The sequence below is a fragment of the Malaclemys terrapin genome, chromosome 1 (genome assembly GCF_027887155.1).
Source record: "Malaclemys terrapin pileata isolate rMalTer1 chromosome 1, rMalTer1.hap1, whole genome shotgun sequence".
NCBI classification, from domain to species: domain Eukaryota; kingdom Metazoa; phylum Chordata; order Testudines; family Emydidae; genus Malaclemys; species Malaclemys terrapin.
The window spans coordinates 313,894,130-313,916,935 of record NC_071505.1 but is presented as its reverse complement, the minus strand read 5'-3'; the positions used below and the strand labels follow the sequence as shown (position 1 = coordinate 313,916,935).

Sequence of the window (22,806 nt, the reverse complement as noted above, 5' to 3'; positions counted from 1 at the left end):
ATGAGTCTCTTTAGAAAAGGGGTATTCCAAGAACATATTACACATGTACCCTGTTCAAGACATGGGGACTTTAAAATAAAGGTCTTTTCTGCTACCTATGCAAATGATTCCCTTTTAAGGTGCAGTTCTTGATTCTCAGGTAGGCAGAGTCTTTCTTCCAGAAGAACGATTTTGAAAGCCTCAATCTATATAGCGGTGCTTCATCAAAGTCTTTCTCGGAAAATAATTTTCTGTTTAGATCTCATGGGTCCAGCATTTATGTAACCCCTGGCTCAGGAAGGAGAACTCTGCAGCATTGAGTACCACTGAATTACCAGATACAGACAGCATTTTCATATGTCTGACATTCCCAAGAAAGATGCTTCTGTTCTTGACACAGTATACTTCAACATTGCAGCGTTCTGAGAGGGGGAGCTTTTAAAATCTCCAGTTCTTCTTTGAGTGATGGTCATTATTGTATTCCTCTGAGGATTATGTGCATGCGCCCAGAACCAGAGTTTTTCAAAGTAGTAGTGTCTGTCAGTCCACATGTGCCTCTACATTGCCTCGTGGCTTTGCCCGAGGCAGTAAAGGGTGCTGCAGACCGACCCTGTCTCCAGTTCTTTTTCACCACTGCACGGTCCAAGTTGGAGCTTCTGTTTTTCTCTCGTCCTTGGTGATGGACTTTCCAAATTTTCCAGAAAAATTGTTTTTTTCTTGTACATAGTTTGAATTTTACTGATTTTTTTGTAGCAGTTTTAGGGCAGGTCTTCACTACGAGAGGGGGGGTCGATTTAAGATAAGTAAATTCAGCTACGCGAATAGCGTAGCTGAATTCGACGTATCGGAGCCGACTTACCCCGCTGTGAGGACGGTGGCAAAATCGACCTCCGCGGCTCCCCATCGACGGCGCTTACTCCTACCTCCGCTGGTGGAGTAAGCGCATCGATTCGGGGATCAATTGTTGCGTCCCGACGAGACATGATAATTCGATCCCCGAGAGATCGATTTCTACCCGCTGATTCAGGCGGGTAGTGTAGACCTAGCCTTAGTGTTTGTAGTAACTTTTATAAAGGATTAAGGACTTCGGGATGCTGCTGGTGCTGCACACCAATCCCATTTGCCCTCAGCACTTGTGTCTGGGTACTGGATTATGCCGAAGACGCCGGGCTGGGATTCAAGGTTTGTGTTTCCTGCCCTCGCTCATTTTCACTCCATGACCAGCACAACATTGTCTGTACTGCTTGGGGGAAGCCCACATCACATTCAGGTGCAGTATCTGCCTCTCCTTCCCTGCCCATACCTGGGAAGACTGGGGCCTAATGCCTTAAGAAGCACCTCATGGAGGTCACCATGGGACCACAGTCAGATCTTGGCCAGGGAAAACCCCCTGTACATCAGCCTGAGCAGTTCAAGAGTGCACCTCCTACACATGAAGTCCCAGTCCTATTCCGCTGGTACAACCAGTATGGACTCCACTCCAGGACCTAGCCCTGAACCATGGAAGCATGTGCATAGCAGGGCAGTAAGTCTTCCTCCAGATCCAAGAAAGATGCTGCACAATCCACAAGTTCCAGCCAAGGAGGAGCAGCGCATTCCAAGGCCCACAAGAGCAATGAGAAGTTGCATCATTCGCCGGATCTGCCAGTCCCGCTTCCTGAACCACGCACCCCTCCTCCATTGGCTACACCAGTGTGGAGTGAATTGTCTGTCCCGAGGCAGGCCCCCTTACCAGCCACAGTTCCGTCTGTGGACTGGGTACTGTTGATATCAGGGAGAAAAAGATGTGCTCCTCGGCCTCTTGAACTGGAACAGATGAAGTCTCCGCATGTTCCAGTCCATTTGTCTGCTAAAAGGGCTCCCTCTCTTACGGTGGATCTGCCGCCCTCTGGTCGTGTTCCTTCAGCACACCCCATTCTGTTGGCACCCCTATTCGTACAGGATTCTGGTTCCTCTGAGTCTGAGGAGTCAGATATCCAACACTTCTGTTCTGAAGGCATGACTACCAGACAGTTCCGACGTCACCGTGGCAGTACCCTCCCTTGCTTCATCCAGGGCTGGCTCCAGGCACCAGCGCTGCAAGGAGGTGCCTGGGGCAGCCAATGGGAAGGGGCGGCACTTCCGGCTCTTTGGCAGCAATTCGGCAGCGGGTCCCTCACTCCCTCTCGGAGCGAAGGACCTGCTGCCAAATTACCGCTGAAGAATAAAGTGGCGGGGTAGAGCTGCCGGCAATCGCGATCGTGGCTTTTTTTTTCTGCTTGGGACGGCAAAACCGCTGGAGCCGGCCCTGGCCTCATCCCAGGAGCTACTGGTACCCAGCTCTATGGACACCATCCCAGCAACAGCAGAATCAACCAAGTTGGCCATATTGGAGCTTGTGGCCCCAATATTCACCTTCAGAACCATCTCACTCAACCTGGGAGGAATCCCCCAGTCCCATCCTTTGTCGAGTAGACTATTGGAACCAAGGCTGTATGATGCACTGGTCAGCCCGCCTCTGACAGTACCGATGGATCCAGAGAGGTTCCCCTCATTGTCCCCAGATAGGGCTGTATTATCGACACCCTCCTCTCCCATAGACAACTATGATAATTTCAAGAGCTGCTCGACAGATTCGCTAGTGCTCTTCAAAGATCTCGTTGGAGGAGGTTCAGGACAGTTTCTTGCATGCATTGGTATCAGCCAGAGTGGCCCTCCCAACTTCCGCCGTTCTTCAGCCTGCATGCACCGTGTGGCATACCCCAGCCAGGAGTGCCTTCACCCCAAAGGGGGCGAAAGAGAGATTCTATGCTCTCCCAAGGAATCTGAGTTTCTGTTATCCCATCCTCTGCCTAATTCCCTGGTGATCCAGGCTGCTATGGAGTGGGTCAAGCAACAGCATCCAGGCTCCACCCCTTTGACTAGGAGGGAAAGAGGTTAGACCTTATGGGTAGAAAGGTCCTTTCCTCGGCCAGTCTCCAGTTCTGTATCTCAAACTACCTAGCTCTGATGGCCAAATATGACTTTTTGAACTATGGGCAGATAGTTTATCTTCAATATCTGCCATCTCAGCAGGATCTTGCCTGCTTCCAAGTTATTTTGGAGGTGGGCAAGTTGGTCTCTAGGACCATACTTCAGGCTGTGGTTGATTCTGCAGACGTCCTCAGGTACAATGACGCCTGGAATCGTCATGAGGAGAAAATCCTAGTTACATTCCTCAGGCTTCCCTAGCAAGGTACAGAGCACAATTGAAGACCTCCCTTTTGATGAATCACACCTTTTCAACTAGAAGACACATGATTGCTTACTCTGACAGACTCTAGAGCCACCCTCCAATCCCTAGACAAATATATGCCTGTGCCAACACAAATTTTATGACCTGCTGCCTATACAATGCTCTAGACCTCCCCAGTTCTACATCCTGCGAGCCTTCACAGAAGTTCCCAAAGGTCTACAGATTTTGTCCACCTGGTCCTTCAGTGAAGCCCTCCGTGCAGCACACCCAGTCTTTGCATAGGTGATATTTCTGAGTACATCTAGAGAGCCGTCAATCACTTTGCACTCCAGTGATCTTGCCAACCACCCCCTTTGGGAGCCATCTCAAACTCTTTCTACTAGCATGGAGCATGATAATGGACAAATAGGTCCTGGATATCATTCGACACGGCTGTACGATTGAGTTTGACACTACCTTGTCCATGTTTCTGCCCCAAAGCCCATTTCAGGGATCACTCTCATTACAGTATTCTTACCATAGAAGTGGACATCCTCCTGCAGAGAAGAGCAGTGGAACAGGTCGCTGAAGCCTTTCAGGGCACAGGGTTCTATTCCAAATATTTCCTGGTGCAAAAGAAGAAAGGAGGATGGAGACCAGCCTTGGATTTCAAACACCGCACCTGTTCTATTCATAAAACAAAGTTCTGCATGGTCACGCTTTTGGCCATCATTCTGTCACTAGAAAAATGCATGTGGTTTATAGCTTTTGATATGCAGGATGCCTACTTTCACGTCAACATCCACTCGATCTACAGATGGTACATGGTGGATCTGACACTTCCAATACAGGCTTCTCCTGTTTCAACTTACCAGTGCTCCACTAGTCTTCACAAAAGTTTTCACCATGGTAGCAGCTCACCTCTGACAGCAAAGAGTCCTTGTCTTCCTTTACCTAGACAATTGGTTGCTGGTGGCACAGTCCAGAAAGGAAGCTAGGTTATCAAAGTCCCAACTCCTTCTACTTCTCTCCATCTTTTGGGTGAGTGTGAACGTCGAAAAATTGACTTTGCACCCTACACAGTCCCTGGAGTTCATTGGAGGACACATTGACACGACCTCTGCACGTGTTTATCTGTTAAATGACAGGTTCCAGAGCTACTGGATCTGATTACTTCAGTGAAATCCAACCCTGTGGTCTCGGGCAGAACTTGCCTTTCCCTCCTCAGCCACATGGCAGCAGGCACTTATGTCACAGCATTTGCTTGCCTGCACTCCTGCAACTATGACTGCAAGGACCCTATTCCCCCATGCACCAACCCATTTGCCAGAGTTTATGGTACTTTTTATTTTCCTCAATAGGATTTAATTTCCACTTTTTAAAAGATGCCTTTTTGCCTCTCACTGCTTCTTTTACTTTGTTTAGCCATGGTGGCATTTTTTTCTTTGGTTCTCTTACTATGTTTTTTAATTTGAGGTATACATTTAAGTTGAGCCTCTATTATGGTGTCTTTAAAAGGTTTCCATGCAGCTTGCAGGAATTTCACTTTTGACACTGTACCTTTTTATTTCTGTTTAACTAATTTCCTCATTTTTGTGTAGTTCCCTTTTCTGAAATTAAATCATACTGTGGTAGGCTGCTGTGGTGTTTTTCCCACCACAGGGATGTTAAATTTAATTATATTATTGTCACTATTACCAAGAAATTCAGATCATGTGCTCCACTTAGGACTAAATCAAGAATTGCCTCTCCTTTTGTGACTAGCTGCTCCAAGAAGCAGTCATAAACTTTATCTCTGCATCCTGTCTTGAGGTGACATGTACCCAGTCAATATGGAGATAATTGAAATCTCCCATTATTAGTATAATGGAAGATGGGAAGTGAATTTGAACAAAATGACAGTTCATGGTCATTGAAATTCTCAAGAAAAGAGACTATATAAATATCATGGGATTGAGACTAATATGTTGGGCTCTCAACTCTTTTCTATTTCACATCTACAGCAATATAGTGCAAATTATCACAGAAAATGTGATAGCAATGTAGTAAGTCAGCAAATGGGGAGGGAAAGCTCATTCTTCCCAGTTATGCAAGGTGGCAGTTGTGCTGTGGGATTGGTGTATCCAGCACATTTATCTCTTAGTTCTACAGCTAGTAGGCTAGGACAGCAGCCTGGCAGATCAGCTGAGCAGAGATGTAATGGAACTGCATGAGTGGTCATTAAACAAATCCACGATAGACAAGATCTTTACCTTGTGGGGTTAAGATTTGCTCACAGCAATACAAAATGCAAAGTGTCATGTCATGTGTTCTTTTCAGGAGCCGAGAGAAAGTCTATCCATATCAGACATCTTTCTCCTGTTTAGGGTAGAAGTTCTGCTCTGTGCCTTCCTTTTCACCAGAGGGGGATAAAGATAGGAAGAGACAGAGCCAAAATAATTTTTATTGTCCCAGCATGGGCCAAAACAGCAGTGATTGTTAGCCTTTCTGACTTAAACGCTTCCCTCATGTTGAGCTGATGTCTACCCAGACCCTCTTAACATGCAGACCTCACTTCATGAGCTATAAGACTCTAATGGACCTTGAGAAATCTTGTCCATTACAAGTGCAGTAAATATTGATTAAGTAGAAAACAGTCAACTGGAAGGTACTACGATCTCAAATGGACCAGATTTGTGAAGTGGATGAGTGAGAAACTTACAAATCCACCCGTAGCACCAGTTCAATCTATTCTTGAATATGTACTTGAGTTAAAGCTTTCATGACTTTCCCTCGCCTCCTTTGAAAGTTCACGTAGTAGCTGTCCACCATGCATTGATAGATAATAAACCAGTCTTTACACATGATACAGTAAACAAATTAACAACGGGACTTGCTGAAATGTAGCCACCAATAAAGAATCCAGTACTGTCATGAGAGCTCAGTTTAGTCCTTACTCAGCTTACGAAGCCTGCCTTTGAGCCTATAGCAGTGTTCTCTGTTTCCCCTATCTATCAGAGTAGCTTTCATCATAGCCATAACATTGGCTAGATGAATGAACTACATGCCCTCGTGGCTGATCTTTCATCCATTGTCTTTCACAAAAATAAGGTGATATTTTGCCCTAACCCTAGTTTCCTTCTCATGTGGTATCTTTCACCTTAATCAAACAATCTGCCAATATTTTTCTCTAGGTCTCATGCTTATATAGGTGAGCGAAAGCTACATACTTTGGATGCTAAAAGTGCTCTGCCTTACTATCTTAACAGAACCAAGGAATTTAGGATTTCTAGTCTCTGTTTCATATGCAGACAACCATAAGAGACTCACTGTCTCTTCATAGACATTATCTAGATGGGTTGGATAGTGCATAGAGAAAAGCTATAAGCTAGCATCTGTTCTGCTCTTGCTGGAGTATGCCTTAGACATATTTCAGTTGTAGAGAGATCTGTAGGGCTGCTACTTGGAGTTCTGTATGTATTTACAAAACACTACTCCCTAGATCTAGCATCTAGGTTGGATGCTCAGTTTGGTAGTGTTGCCTGATCTATTGATTGTATATTGATTATGTTACTGATTTAATTTCCACAATTAGCACTCTGAAATTCGATAGATTCTTGTACCAGGCCAGTATTACCGAATTACTGTTCAGTTGGGAGCCCTGATGTGCATGGTTGTATCATTCACACTTAGGAAATCGTACTATATTTATAATAGTTTTATTAATATAGTTAGCAAATTCTTACACTCTAGCCCCACAAAGTAGGTAGAGATTATACAGAAAGAGCTGAGCATCCATATGCTTCCACCATCCCTTGCAAAACAACCTGAAATCCTAGGATGCATCAGGGTATGTATTTCCAGTAGAGAGAGTGAGGTGTTATTGCCATTATATGAGGCACTGGTGAAACCTCATCTGGAATACTATGCACATTTCTGGTCTCCCATGTTTAAGAAAGATGAATTCAAACTGGAACAGGTGCAGAGAAGGGGTACTGGGATGAGCAGAGGAATGGAAAACCTACCAAGGAGCTTGGCTTGATTAGCCAAACCAAACGAAAGCTGAGCGGAGATACGATTGCTCTCTACAAGTACATCACAGGGATAAATACCAGGGAGGGAGAAGGAGTTTTTTTAAGTTCAGTGACAATGTGGACACAAGAACAAATGGATATAAACTGGCCATCAACAAGTTGAGGCTTGAAATTAGATGAAGGTTTCTGACCATCAGAGGAACAAAGTTTGGGAATAGCCTCCAAAGGGGAGCAGTGGGGGCAAAAAACTTAAACTTGTTCTAAGACTGAGCTTGATAAGTTTTATGGAGGGGATGATATGATGAGATTGCCTACAATGGCTTGTGGCCCATCTGTGACTGCTAATAGCAAAACTCCCCAGTGGCCAGAGATGGGGCACTAGATGGGCAGGGCTCTGAGTTACTACAGAGAATGCTTTCCCAGGTGTCTGGCTGGTGGGCTTGCTGACATGCTCAGGGTTCAAGTGATCACTATATTTGAGGTCAAGAAGGAATTTTTCCTCAGGTCAGATTGGCAGAGACCATGGGGGGGTTTCACCTTCTTCTGCAGCATGGCGCACAGGTCAGTTGCTGTTTTAAACTAGAATAAATGGTGGATTCCCTGTAACTTTGTCTTTAAATTGTGATTTGAGGACTTCAGTAACCCAGCCAGAGGTTATGGGTCTATTACAGGAGGGGGTGAGTGAGGTTTTGTGGCCTGTGATGTGCAGGAGGTCAAACTAGATCAGTGGTTCTCAAACTTTTTTGGCTCAGGACCCATTTGTAACTGTTTGTGGCCTGTCGCGACCCAGTAAATAGTCTGGGGGTGGAGTCCCTACGTGGTTTTGGTCAGGTCCTGCCTCCCAGGGGGTGGGAGGAGGGTTTCCTGCCCAGCACTCACCCCACAGTGGTGGCTCCTGCAGCTCCTGTGCTGTAGAGTTGGCTGGTCTTGGCTCTCAGCTCAGGGTATTGCAACCACTGGGGTTGTAGTGCTGCTCCAGTTTGCCCTCCCCCCAACTGCACCAAATTTGTGAGAGTGGTGTTGTGACCTAGCTCATGCAGTGCCACTCATTCAAATTTGGCCTAACCAGACTCCCATCATCATGATGGCTGGGCCAAACCTCAGTGGTGCTGGGACTCCAGAGATCACAGTGCCTGGAGCCGGGTAGGCGAGCCCAGCCAGCCCTGTGAGACAGAACTCACAGGAGCTGCCGTGTGACCCTTTGAAACATTCTGGTGACCCAATTTTGGGTTCTGATTAGAGTGACCAGATGTCCTGATTTTATAGGGACAGTGGCGATATTCAGAGCTTCGTCTTATACAGGTGCCTATTACCCTCCGCCCCCATCCCGATTTTTCAAACTTGCTATCTGGTGTCACTAGTCCTGACTCACGGGTTGAGAAACCCTGGACTAGATGATCATGATGGTCCCTTCTGGCCTCAAAGTCTGAGTTATCTTATTCATCACCATCATCATCTTGGCATCTCCCAGGGACTTCATCTCTCCCTCCCAAAGCACACAGACTGGGATACAACTTTTATAATGTGTGATGCTGAGGCCACTATGCCTAATGCATGTTCAGTAGGGGGTTCTCCCCTTTTTTGTATTTCCTCACCCTACTAATGCTGGGATGCTCTTCTCCCATAGGTTATTCATCCTTTTACCTCAAGCTTATTAGCGTATGCATCAATGACCATGGCATTCTTGTGGTCAGAGATCTGCTGACTTCCTGAACTAAAAATATTCTAAGCTGCTATAAATAGCAACTTGTAGTTACCTACCAGCAGTTTAGTCTTTGTGGCAGTCTATGTTGTGCTAACTTATGATTTTTTAAGATCACTTTTGGTTATACTTACAATAAGGCTTTTTGGGGCTTATGCCTTAATTAGATTAGCTAAGATTTTTTTTACAGGCCTTGAGACTTCTAGGCTCATTGCATTATTGCCTTAACTCAGCGGTTCTCAAACTTGGGGCACACGGAAATGTGTCAAGGGAGGCGCGAGCTGTGTGCTTTTTAAGAGCTTCAACTGTCAGCCCTGGGCAGCTTGGATTCATGCAACAGGGCTGTGTACACCTGGGAGTCAGGGAAAGGGGCTAAAGGGAACAGCAAGAGTCCCAGCCTGCCCTGGGCTGACAGTGGAAGCCCCAGCCATGTGGGGCACTGCATGGCTGTCTTAGCAACTGTGACATGTCAGATGTACATGTAACCCTTCTGCCAGGTGAAGCCGGCAGCAACCAGGGCCGGGTTCAATATCTAGGGGGTTTCTTTTCTACAATACAACACAGAACTGGCCTCCACCCAGTAACCTGGGAAAATTACATACCACCGCTGGTTACCTCTCAGAGGTAACACTTCCCCTTTTGCAAGCACAGAGTCTGAGTGTAGAAAAGAAACTTTTAATGAAAAGAGGGAAGTCACGCAAAATCCATTAGGGAAAATGCTACAAGCAGGATTCATAAACATAAAACTGAGCAGAACACCCACCCCAGAGTGTGTGGGGCAGAGTCTTCTGCCTCATGTTCTTGAGTTCTACAACCAAAAGTCCCTTTGCTGTGCTCCCCTCTACTCCCTCACCATACGCCATTCACAGTGGTTGTCCTTGGTCAGTGAGGACCCAGGGTTCAGAGGTGCATCTGTGTGAGTTTACCTCCCACCCAGGGAAGAAGGCACCCTGCTTGCTCCTTCATCTGAGCACTTGCTCTGGCTGGCCACCCCGCCAGCCACAGTTCCTCTCCACTGGCTGCCCTGCAGCCTTGGTTCCTGGCTGCCCCGCCACCTGTGGTTCCTGGCCGTCTTGCCAGTCTGCTGTCCCTTGTTGCCTGGCTACCCTGCCAGCCAACTGCTTGCCACTTTCGCCAGCCGCCTGTCAATTACCTTCTGCTGCTACCTGCCACTCTGCTGTGACCTCTGTAGGTCAGTCTCTTAGGCCTGGTCTACACTACGGGTTTAGGTCGACTTTAGCAGCGTTAAACCGAATTAAGCCTGGACACGTCCACACAACAAGGCCCTTTCTTTCGACTTAAAGGGCCCTTTAAACCGGTTTCTTTACACCACCTACGACGAGGGGATTAGTGATAAAACCGGCCTTTGCGGGTCGGAATTGGGGTAGTGTGGACGGAATTCGATGTTATTGGCCTCCGGGAGCTATCCCACAGTGCTTCATTGTGACCGCTCTGGACAGCGCTCTCAACTCAGATGCACTGACCAGGTAGACAGGAAAAGACCCGCGAAGGTTTGAATTTCATTTCCTGTTTGCCCAGCGTGGAGAGCACAGGTGACCACGCAGAGCTCATCAGCACAGGTAACCGTCATGGAGTCCTCCCAGGATCGCAAAAGAGCTCCAGCATGGACCGAACGGGAGGTACGAGATCTGCTCGCCATATGGGGAGATGAAGCAGTGATAGCTGAACTCCGTAGAAGTAAAAGAAATGGAAAAGTATTAGAAAAGATCTCCAAGGCCATGAAGGACCGAGGCCATAACAGGGACACACAGCAGTGCCGCGTGAAAATTAAGGAGCTACGGCAAGCCTACCACAAAGCCAGAGAAGCAAACGGAAGGTCCGGGGCAGAGCCGCAAACTTGCCGCTACTACGCGGAGCTGCATGCGATCCTAGGGGGTGCAGCCACCACTACCCCAACCGTGTGCTATGACTCTCTCACTGGAGAAACACACAGGGAAGACGGTTCGGGGAACGAGGAAGATGACGATGGAGGTACTGTAGGTAGCTCACAGCAGCAAGGAAGCGGAGAAACCGGTTTCCCCAACAGCCAGGATATGTTTGTGACCCTGGACCTGGAACCAGTAACCCCCGAACTCACCCAAGACCCTCAGGGCACACAGGAGACCTCTGGTGAGTGTAACTTTGTAAATATTTGTAAACATTACAAAAAAAAAGCAAGCAAGTCTGTTAACGTGTATGGGGATGGAGCAGAAATCCTCCAGGGACATCTCCAGAAAGCTCTCCTGGTTGAAATGGGGTGATTTTATTAAGGGGGACATTCAGAGGCGCCCGTTCCTGCTCTTCTGACCAGAAATGTTCCCCGCTGTTAACCATGCGGTGGGGGGGAGGGGTGAAGTGATCATCCCAGAGAATCGTGTGTGTGTGTGGGGGGGTGGTTTACTTGTGTTTGTGCCGCATGTTAACCGGGAAACCGCAGCCCCCTCCTTTTACATTGAAACCCCATTTTAAATGGACAACCCAATTCATCCTTGATATGGGAAATGCGCTGCTGTTTGCAACCTTTCCCGCATGTTAAGAAGGTTAAAAAAGCCAAAACACTGTGGCCTACGATGGCTGCCTGCAAGCCAAAATATGCGACCTTGTAATGAAAGAGTGTACCCATTGTTCCCTAAAATGTGTCTTTTTTAACCACCTCTCCCTTCTCCTCCACCAGCTGCAAATGTTTCTCCTTCGCAGAGGCTCGTGAACATTAGAAAGAGAAAACGTAAGACGAGGGACGAGATGTTCACGGAGCTGCAGATGTCCGCCCAGGCTGATAGAGCACAGCAGAATGCATGGAGGCAGTCAATGTCGGAGATGAGAAAAGCCCAATATGAACGAGAGGAGAGGTGGCGGGCTGAATCGCGGGAAGAACAGAGCAAGTGGCGGGCTGAAGACGATAGGTGGCGTCAGCTTGCAGACAGACGGCAAGAGGCAATGCTCCGTCTGCTGGAGCATCAAAGTGATATGCTCGAGCGTATGGTTGAGTTGCAGGAAAGGCAGCAGGAGCAGAGACCGCCGCTACAGCCCCTGTGTAACCAACAGCCCTCCTCCCCAAGTTCCATAGCCTCCTCACCAAGACGCCCAAGAACACGGTGGGGGGGCCTCCGTCCACCCAGTCACTCCACCCCAGATGATCGCCAAAGCATCAGAAGGCTGGCCTTCAATAAGAGTTAAAGTTTTAAAATGCAGTGTGTCCTTTTCCATCCCTCCTCCCCCACCCATCCCAGGCTACCTTGGCAATTATCCCCCTACCTCTGTAAGGAACTAATAAAGAATGCATGAATGTGAAAAAACAATGACTTTATTGCCTCTGCAAGCGGGAGGGGAGGGTGGGGTGGGGTGGTTGGTTTACAGGGAAGTAGAGTGAACCGGGTGGGGGGGGGGTTGGAGGGTTCATCAAGGAGAAACAAACAGAAGTTTCACACAGTAGCCTGGCCAGTCACAAAACTCGTTTTCAAAGCTTCTCTGATGCGCACCGCGCCCTGCTGTGCTCCTCTAACCGCCCTGGTGTCTGGCTGCGCGTAATCAGCGGCCAGGCGAGTTGCCTCAACCTCCCACCCCGCCATAAAGGTCTCCCCCTTACTCTCACAGATATTGTGGAGCGCACAGCAAGCAGCAATAACAATGGGGATATTCTTTTCGCTGAGGTCTGAGCGAGTCAGTAAGCTGCGCCAGCACGCTTTTAAACGTCCAAATGCACATTCCACCACCATTCGGCACTTGCTCAGCCTGTAGTTGAACAGGTCCTGACTCCTGTCCAGGCTGCCTGTGTACGGCTTCATGAGCCATGGCATTAAGGGGTAGGCTGGGTCCCCAAGGATCACGATAGGCATTTCAACATCGCCAATGGTCACTTTCTGGTCCGGGAAGAAAGTCCCTTCCTCCAGCTTTCGAAACAGAGCAGAGTTCCTGAAGACGCGAGCATCATGTACCTTTCCTGGCCATCCCACGTTGATGTTGGTGAAACGTCCCTTGTGATCCACCAGGGCTTGCAGCAGCATTGAAAAGTACCCCTTGCGGTTTACGTAGTCGGTGGCTTGGTGCTCCGGTGACAAGATAGGGATATGGGTTCCGTCTATGGCCCCGCCACAGTTTGGGAATCCCATTTCAGCAAAACCATCCACTATTGACTGCACGTTGCCCAGAGTCACTACCCTTGCTATCACCAGGTCTTTCATTGCCCTGGCAAATTGGATCACAGCAGCCTCCACCGTAGATTTGCCCACTCCAAATTGATTCCCGACTGACCGGTAGCTGTCTGGCGTTGCAAGCTTCCACAGGGCTATCGCCACTCGCTTCTCAACTGTGAGGGCTGCTCTCATCTTGGTATCCTGGCGTTTCAGGGCAGGGGAAAGCAAGTCACAAAGTTCCATGAAAGTGGCCTTACGCATGCGAAAGTTTCGCAGCCACTGGGAATCGTCCCATACCTGCAGCACGATGCGATCCCACCAGTCTGTGCTTGTTTCCCGGGCCCAGAATCGGCGTTCCACGGTATCAACCTGCCCCAGTGACACCATGATTTCCACATTGCTGGGGCCTGTGCCTTGTGAGAGGTCTATGTCCATGTCAATTTCCTCATCACTCTCGTCGCCGCGCTGCAATCGCCTCCTCGCCTGGTCCGGGTTTCGCCTTGGCATGTTCTGGCTCTGCATATACTCCAGGACAATGCGCGTGGTGTTCATAGTGCTCATAATTGCCGCGGTGATCTGAGCGGGCTCCATGATCCCAGTGCTAGCTATGGCGCCTGGTCAGAAAAAAGGCGCGAAAGTAGTATCTGATGGACCAGGAGAAGGAGGGCGGGAGGGAGGGAGGGCCGAGTGACGACATGGCGTACAGGTACAGGAACAGGGAGAAACACAAACAACTGTCACACAGAATGGTCCCCCCAAAGATTAAACTGGAAACCCTGGGCTTAGCAGGCCATTGATTTCACGGAGGAAGGGGAAGCAAATGAACACAGAACAAATCTATTTTTTACATCTTAAGGTGGCAGCCGACGCTGCAGCATGAGTGACAGCCATACCAGTATGATGACGATGGGTACCAATCATAATATACCATCATCTGCCAAAAGGCAAGGGGCTGCTGCTGTGTAGCAATGCAGCCCCACGTCTGCCAGCCCCACGTCCGCCAGCACCCAGCATCGCCCTCGGCCTCTTCTGGGTGCTTAGCAGACAATATTGGGCAATTGGCAGAAAATAGTATATTATGACTGGTAACCGTCATCATCAAAACAGTAGCATGTCTGCCCAGGTGGCCATGATTGACAGCCATACCAGTATGACGATGACGGGTACCAGTCATAATATACCATCGCCTGGAAGGGGCTGGTGCAATGCAGCCCTACGGCTGCCAGCCCCACGGCTATCACTCATGCTACACCGTCTACCGCCAAAAGGCAGTTAGCAGCTGCTGCTGTGTAGCAATGCAATCCCACGTCTGCCGGCACCCAGAGGACATATGGTGACGGTGAGCTCAGCTGAGCTGAGCGGGCTCCATGCTTGCCGTAGTATGTTGTCTGCACAGGTAACCCAGGTAACCCAGGTAAAAAGGCGCGAATCTATTGTCTGCCGTTGCTGTGACGAGGGGGGAGGGGCCTGACGACATGTACCCAGAACCGCCCGCGACACTGTTTTGCATCATCCGGGCATTCGGATCTCAACCCAGAATTCAAAGAAAAGGCGCGAACCGCTTCTCGGCTCGAGCTGTGGCGCAAACGTAGTATCTGACGGCCTAGGGGAAGGAGGGAGGGGGGCCGAGTGACGACATGGCGTACAGGCACAGGGAATTAAAATAAAGAACGGTGGCTGTGCATCAGGGAGAGACACAAACAACTGTGTCAGACTGGTGCCCCCCAAAGATTAAACTGAAAACCCTGGGTTTAGCAGGCCGTTGATTTGACGGAGGGAGGGGGAAGCAAATGAATACAGAGCAAATCTATTTTTTTACATCTTAAGACGACGGTGCAGCGTGACTGATAGCCCTCGGCATCTTTCTGGGTGCTTGGCAGCAAATACGGGGCGGTGTATGACGATGGTCTTCAGGCCTATTGTACGAGCTGCTGCTCAGGGAAGACTCTGCTAACGTGCGATGACCCGACTTGTAATAGGCCGGCTAACAGTCATAATACACCATTTACTGCCAAAAGGCAAGCCCCACGGCTGCCAGCACCCAGATCGCCGATGAAGGCTACCAGTCTACTGCACCGTCTACCGCCAAAAGGCAGTTAGCAGCTGCTGCTGCGTAGCAATGCAGTCCCACGTCTGCCGGCACCAAGAGGACATATGGTGACGGTGAGCTCAGCTGTGCTGAGCGGGCTCCATGTTGTCTGCACAGGTAACCCAGGTAAAAAGGCGCGAATCTATTGTCTGCCGTTACTGTGACGGGGGAGGGAGGGGCCTGACGACATGTACCCAGAACCGCCCGCGACACTGTTTTGCATCATCCGGGCATTGGGATCTCAACCCAGAATTCCAAGGGGCGGCGGAGACTGCGGGAACTGTGGGATAGCTGTGGGATAGCTACCCATAGTGCAATGCTCCGGAAGTTGACGCTAGCCTCGTACTGTGGACGCGGTCTGCCGACTAGAGCACCTAGAGCATTTTATTGTGTGGACATACACAATCGGCTGTATACAACCGATTTCAATAAAACCGGCTTCTATAAATTCGAACTAATTTCGTAGTGTAGACATACCCTTAGTGAACTGTTCCTGCAGTGCATCCCATGATTAATTATGCAGAGTCCATCCCAAAGAACTCCCATTACAAGTAAGTAGCCTTCACTTGCTATAAGGTAAGTAACCATTCCTTTATAAATTCATTTAATTTTTTTCCAGTTACTGTGTGTCTTTTTTTTAAAAGTATGGATTCTATTTAAAAAAAACATGAATTAGAGGACAGAAAATAAAACTTGATAGTATAATACAAATTGTTTTACAGCCCTGATAGCGTATGTGCTAAATTTTGGATTAAATAGCGTGCTTTTTCCTTCTTACAGAAATGCCTTGCCTGGCAGAATACAATGATGGCTTGTGGTATAGAGCAAAACTACTCTCGATTAAAGAATTTGACCCTGTTAATATTTTGGTTGAATTTGTTGACTATGGATCATCTGAAAAATTACCAACAAGCAGGTAAGTGCATAATTCAGTTTTTTAAACTTAAATTTATCAAAATCTAATATATATATTTTTTTAAAGTAGAAGTACAGATGCAAGCTAAAACTGTTCCTGTCTGCCTTAGGTACTTATATGGCCAGACCCCATTCCTTAGTATCCAAGCACCTCCCTTCCAATGCCCCTGTGAGGTAGGGCAGTACTACTGTCCCCATTTTATAGATGGGAAACTAATGCTCAGAGAGGCTTTATGACTTGCCTGATGTTACACAGGAAGTCAGTGGCAGAGCCGGGACTTGGACCCTGGTCTCCCAAATCTTAGGCTAGTTCCCTAATCATTGAGCTATCCCTCATTAACATATTTTAGTTCTAGGTAGTGATTAACTATTGCATTGTTGTCTTGCATGTTTTTAGACAAGGATTTTCATTTTGATTTAGATTACGTCAGATTCCTTCTCACCTTATGCAATATCCTGTTCAAGCAGTAAAAGTTCTGTTGGCTGGATTTAAACCTCCTTTATATGATACAGAAAAAAAGAGAATTCCGTATTGCCCTGAATGGAGCATGCAAGCATTATGGACCATGATGGACTGTCTTCAAGGCAAAAAGCTCTATGCTTCCACAGTGGTAAGTTTTTCCTTTTAGTTCCTGCCAAACATGAGTTATCTTGGTTTTTAACATTTTCAATGAAATGTCTGAACTTTATACAAAATTTATTGTGAATCTTGTTCTTTGGTTTAAAAAAAATAGACTCAAACATTTTTTCAGAAGCATCACAACATTAAAGGCAGAGGATCAAGTGCATAGGAATTTTCTTCACTGTATTACAGACAGCCCACTTCCCAAGCCCTCCTGCCTGCATGATTTTAACCTCCTTTATTACTCTTCCACTAGAAACTATCATTCTTGCTTTTATGCTTCACATTTCCATTTGGGTTAGCAGTGTCCGGTGCCCAAAATAAACAATAGGTCTATAAGTACTAAAAATGTACTGCCTCCTTCCCTCCCTCCCCCACTTCTTCTTGCCTTTCTGCTGTGCCCTAACATTCCTCCTTGTTCTCCTGTTAAGGTACCCAGATATTCAAAGTGAAAATGTGACACACTTATCATGGGATTGTAGGGGTCACTTTGATGGGAAGGTCAAGGAAGTGCATAATAAAAATCTAGGTTTTTGGGGGGGTGTTTGAGCTTCCTCTCCGTCAGTCATTTTATTCTCTGTCCCTATCCATTGGATAGCCACTGACACATGCAAACTCATGCAGCCCTCCCACATGTTACTTTCAATCTTTTTCCCTCCTGTCTGCCTCCTCCACCTGCCCCCTTTTCTTTGTTTCTTCCATTTACCTTCAACACGCTCTGAATTCTGGCTACTCTATTTATTGAAAACTTGTATGCCTTGTAGATCTGAGTTTGGGATGTTTGTAAACTGTTAACATTGTCATTAACCAATTTTCTGAAATATAAAGGTAATGGAATATTTGTATAAAACCGCCTCAAGTTACTTCAGTATTTTTAATGTCAAGTGGTTTAAAAAAAAAAAAAAAATTTTTACTGAGTAGTTTGGCTACAGGTTGCATTAATCACTGAAGGAACCTTACTACTATCAGTTAACAATTTTATGTGGGAATATGCTATTTAACATAAAACAACAAATTTTAATTTCCGAATGGCCATTTGTGTTCTACAGTCGTTATCCTCAGTTTAGCATTTACCTAAAAAATTCCCTTCCAAAACATTGCAACTTTCATCATATATGCAAAGTGAAAACTTACACTGACTTTTAAAAAAAAAAACTTGTAATAGAGATCAGGCTTAGTTCACGCAGTACTGTAATATATTTTTCACTATTTTATATTCATTCTCAAATTAACAGATCAGATAACTAAGGGTTTTTTCCTTTTTTGTTTAATTCCTATCATCAAATTTTAAGTTTAGTATCATTGCCATTTTTTTTCTACGTAATGGAATTAAACTAATGATTCACTTATTTTTGCAACTGTCTTTTCTACCCCAGCCCTCTTGTTTATCTCATCCACCTGGTGTGTCTTGTCTTTTAGACTATAAGTTGTTTGGGACAGGGACTGCCCTTTTCCATATATACAGTACCGAGCCCAATAGAGCTTCAGCCTGGTTGGCCTCTAGACATTACTGCAGTATAGATGTAGAAGAATAATTGCAGCATTCAGTCAACTCTTACTACTTGAAACAGATCTTTCTGTACTACTGAAAATTTCTGATTTCCAGACTCAGTCTCCAGAGAACACTGTGTTTTTGTATGAAGATGAACGATGCTTAGTTCACATGAAGCTGGTAGAAATGGGATTAGCAGACTTAGATCAGTGACATATGTAAGTACAGTAAACTTTAAGTGTCACTTTAGGCAATTACAAAAAGTAAGATTTTTAAAATCTAATATTTATTAGGCCATGGGCTCAATTGTTGTTGTTTTTTTAAATAATCATCTGACCAGAACTAGCGTTTTTTATACCTTTTGAGTGTTAATGTAATGTAAATGACAAATAGTTATTTTATAATAAATATGTAAACAAAATGCATATAATATAGAAAAAAATCCACTGCAGGACAACTGTATATTCTTGTGATCAGATGCTAGCTACACAGTCTGTACTGCCTGCTTTCACACAGTCAAAAGCAGCTTTTGGTTCTTTTGAGGAGCAAATCCTTGTCTGTTTGCTTAAACCTGACCTGAAGTCTAGGGTCTAGTTTGAGAGCCAACAAGGACTGGAACAAGCAATTAAGTTAAACCAGCGTACAGAGGGAAGGAGAGACTTTTATAGCCTGCTTGTAATCCAGGTAATCACTGAAGAAAAAGGTGAAATTGCAACTGACTGGCAATATTACAGTATTTTCTATACAAACAGTAGTGACCGGTTGCATCTGCAAGAACCAAGCTGCGTCCTCCACTAGAACCTCTTCAACTCCCATATTCTGGGCAGACTTTTTTCCCCATAGCTAGTAAGCTACTTTTTCTGTTAAACATTGATAGATAAAACATTCATTTCAAAATCTTGTTACATGATATGCCTTGGTGCATGGTGGCATATTTCCTATTACAGTCTTTCTTTGCTTGTTAGTTTGCTTTACTGGTTAATTATGGTGACTAAACCAGTCATTCTTGTCTTTATAGTCTTATATATTGTAATATGTTGTCCTGTGATTACTTTTATAGTAATTAGTGAAAGTAGAGGGAATCTACACCAGTGCACAATGTATTAATGAGGCAGTATGGACTGTTCTTTCTGTACCTGCTAGTAGTTTAGACTCCTTAGTTAAGGAGTCTACCAGATAAGGAGGAAGTAGCTGTTTTATTATCTAAATTTGACACTAGTTTTTGTGTTTCCAGGTATACTATATAGAGAGCTTTTGATGAAGACTACAGTATCCGAAGAGGAAAGGTGGTTTTTGTTTTTTAATTTTGTTCTGGCATGTTAATTTGCCTCATCTTGTTCTTTCTACATATAGTAATTGTGTGGAATGCCTGAAATACTCAGGTGTTTTTTTTGTTCAGAGCTGTTTTCATAAATATGGAAGAAGAAGAAGGTTAAAATAAATATTTGTTTTGTTTATCTTGCATCTGAAAGAAAACGCTTTTGTTTAATTTGTGGATGCTTTTCCCTTCCTACTTGTACAAGGCAGTAAGTTGTGGGTTACTTCGTTTATATCAACTGAGGAGTGTGGGTTTCAAAGCTCCAAAGCGAAATGACAGGTCCAGCATCAAGGACAGGATTGCAGTTTGGGGATCTTGACATTTTCACTTTATTACTCTGTCTGTACATGAGGCAGAACATAAAGATTGAGGCACACATGAACGATCCACACTACTGCTTCCTGCCGTGAAGTAGTACAGAGCCTGATTCCTGTTCTGACAATCTTGGGATAGGAAAAATGGTACTCCCTTTATGGCTTTGTCACAGAAGGATGGGAGGCAATGAGATGGATAAGCTCAATTGTCTTATCAAAGAACTGCCTTCTAGCTCCTTATCAAATGAGAGGGGAACATAAAGGAACAAAATGATAGTGACCTAAGAGTGTTTGAAGTAATTAATGTTAGCACATTATGTCTCATATACGAAATGGCTTATTTATGGCTCTCAAGATTGCTCACTTAGTTCTAACATAGTAGTCTCGAGGGTTACCATAGTCCTCCTTTAGAGCAACGTCTCCCAAAGTTGTTCAGCCTTTCTGGGCATATTTTTCATTGTCTTACAGCATGATTCAGAATTTTAATGACTTAGTAATCACCTGGAAATACCTAGCATTTATAAGCTGTTCTCTGTTCTTAGTAGCTACTGTAGCAAGCTTTTCATTTCTCCTTATAGAACATGCTGTCATCATACCAGTATTTTGGGTGTTTAGTAAAGACTTATCTATGGGCCATGTGTATTGAAGAGCTTAAATGCACGCTCCAATTCCTCTCTCAGCAGACAGGAGTAAAGAGGAATTGGGCTAGATCTACACAGGAATTTAGGCACCTAAGTCCAACAGTTAGGTGCCCAGATGATCCTCAGAACTCCACTCAACTGCTGCCTAAGCCTTGTAGGGGCCTAAATTCCCACGAATGAGCACGTTCAAAACCACTTAAGTTCTGACCCAGCCGAGCTGCTTGACCCCCTAGCTCATGCCTAAGACCCAGCAAAATACACAAACTAGATTCACAAACTTTCCCAATTTTCAGGTGCAGGGCTGCATCCAGTGATTCAGCACATTAACCAGATTGCACTTCCCACAAAAGAGAGCTGGGGTGGGGGGGTGAGAGAGAGAGAGAATACCCAAGAATGATTAGGGCACTCTACTGGGAGGTGGGAGACCTGTTTTCAAATTCCCAACATGCTTGATTTAGAGCAGGAACTTGACCTCCCACATCCCAGTTGAGTGCCCTAACCCCCACCCCTCTCAGGCTATGGGATATTCACAGATGGGTCCTTGTCTGTCCCCTGTGGAAGCTGTTCCACTTTGTATAAATATTAATTGGGCCAGAGAGAAAGAGACTATAGCTGGTGGTTAGGGCAGTCATGTGGGATATGGGAGACCCAAGTGCATGTCCCTGCTCCAAATCAAGCAGGGAGGGGGGGAGGGACCTTGAAACAGGTCCCCTATCTGAACTGAGTGCCTAACTGCTATAGCTAGAAGGGGATGGGAGGGTGTCTGCTTTTTGAGAAAGGCATGTGTATCAGGTTAGCCTCAACTCCAAGAAGAGGTTCTCTGCTTGGGGATTCACAGCTGTGATAAGCACCTGACTCCTTTGAAGCGGGGAGCTTCAAGCAGCTCCCCACTCAGCATGCTGGCTTCTGTGAATCCCATTCTTAAGTGCCTAACTCACCCCATGCATTGTATGAGGAGCCCGGACACTTGTGTTGGGGCTGAGGATTCCATTGGACAACAGGGCACCTAAAAGTTCGGTGTCATAACACTGGGCACCCAAATCCCTTTCTGGATTTAGCTCTTCTGCCTCTGCTTTTACAATGTCCCTTCTGGTGTACTTTGTCTATTTTGTTAAGGTAGCATAGTGAATTACGTCTTATTTCTTTTTCTCCCTTGTTTGCCCATTTTAAAATGCTTATTTTAATGCCACCTTATTTTGAAGGAAAACTCTGCTTAACTAGTTATTTTGGTGGACTTCTAGCAGATCCTTCATATTCTTAGAACACTGTTCAATTACAGTCTCCGGGTAAGTTTGATTGTTCCATTTAATACATTCTTTTAAATACTAGCGCCTGAATCTCTTGAGTCTTATTCTTTGAAGTGTCCAATTTGAATGTGCCATAAACTTTCCAGTGCCTACTGTATAGGCCTTGCTACCTGAGTATAACCACCCGTTCCAATGGCTTGAGTCTGTTTTTGCTAAACTGCCATTTTCTCACGTCTTAATTACTGATATCATAGTTTGTTGGGCTTTCTTTTAAGAAAGAAAGGTATAATGTAGTGAAAACTTAATGTCTTGCTTGATAACATTTTCATGGTGGTGAAGTGGCCCAGCACCATGGAACAATTGCTATATGATGGGCAGAATTCATAGTGTTTGATCTAGTTACCTCAGTACTTTTTTTTTTTTTTTTTACTATCATCTGTGACTATTTCTAAAATTTAACATTTTCCAAAGTCGAGTAGCTCCTAGCAAAATCTTAACTCTTTCAGGGTGGTAGAGGGAACTGCTACTGTTTATCCAGCTTTGAGCAGGGGGTTGGACTAGATGACCTCCTGAGGTCCCTTCCAATCCTGATATTCTGATACTTGGTCCTGCTAGAGAAGGCAGGGGACTGGACTCAATTACCTTCAAGTTCTATGAGATAATAATATATGGAGATATACCTATTTATAACCGACTCCAGTACTGAGGTGTCCATATTGCAGAAGAAATCCTGTTTGGACATGGCTCCCACTCCCAGAGCAACTACCGCAGCAGCACCCTCTGACACAATGTGTCACCGCAAGACACACAGGGCTACTATCCGTGCTCCAGTACCAGTATCTCACCATACCTCTGAAAGGGGAGAGGACTTTATGATCACCACAGTACCATGACAGCCTCTATCTCACTGGGCAGCACTGACCCAAACTTCATTTGAAAGCTATCAGAATCCCCCACCTCCTTCCAGGTTCCTTTTGTGAGAGGATCTTATTATCTCTGATGAACCTGAGTCACTAGGGAAGATCTACCTCCCCAGTACCAATACAAAAGCAACAAGTTACGATTTGTTTGTCTCTAGTCTTTGGTACCAATTAAGACATTGAAAGGCCCTCCCATAGTGTGATGTTTCAAACATATTTTCATGAAGA

The 22,806-nt window shown here is 45.7% G+C and overlaps 1 protein-coding gene across 1 annotated transcript in view; it reads left to right on the top strand.

The window, feature by feature from the left end:
* The window catches only part of RNF17 (ring finger protein 17), a 228,577-nt gene extending 209,019 nt beyond the window's left edge, over nt 1–19,558 (top strand). Inside the window, exons 37-40 of the mRNA XM_054015507.1 lie at nt 15,890–16,025; nt 16,446–16,635; nt 18,253–18,356; nt 19,373–19,558. Coding sequence (XP_053871482.1) covers nt 15,890–16,025; nt 16,446–16,635; nt 18,253–18,351 — 425 coding nt within the window. The 3' untranslated portion in view covers nt 18,352–18,356; nt 19,373–19,558. The remainder of the gene's footprint in view (nt 1–15,889; nt 16,026–16,445; nt 16,636–18,252; nt 18,357–19,372) is intronic.
* The last annotated feature ends 3,248 nt before the right edge of the window (nt 19,559–22,806 follow it).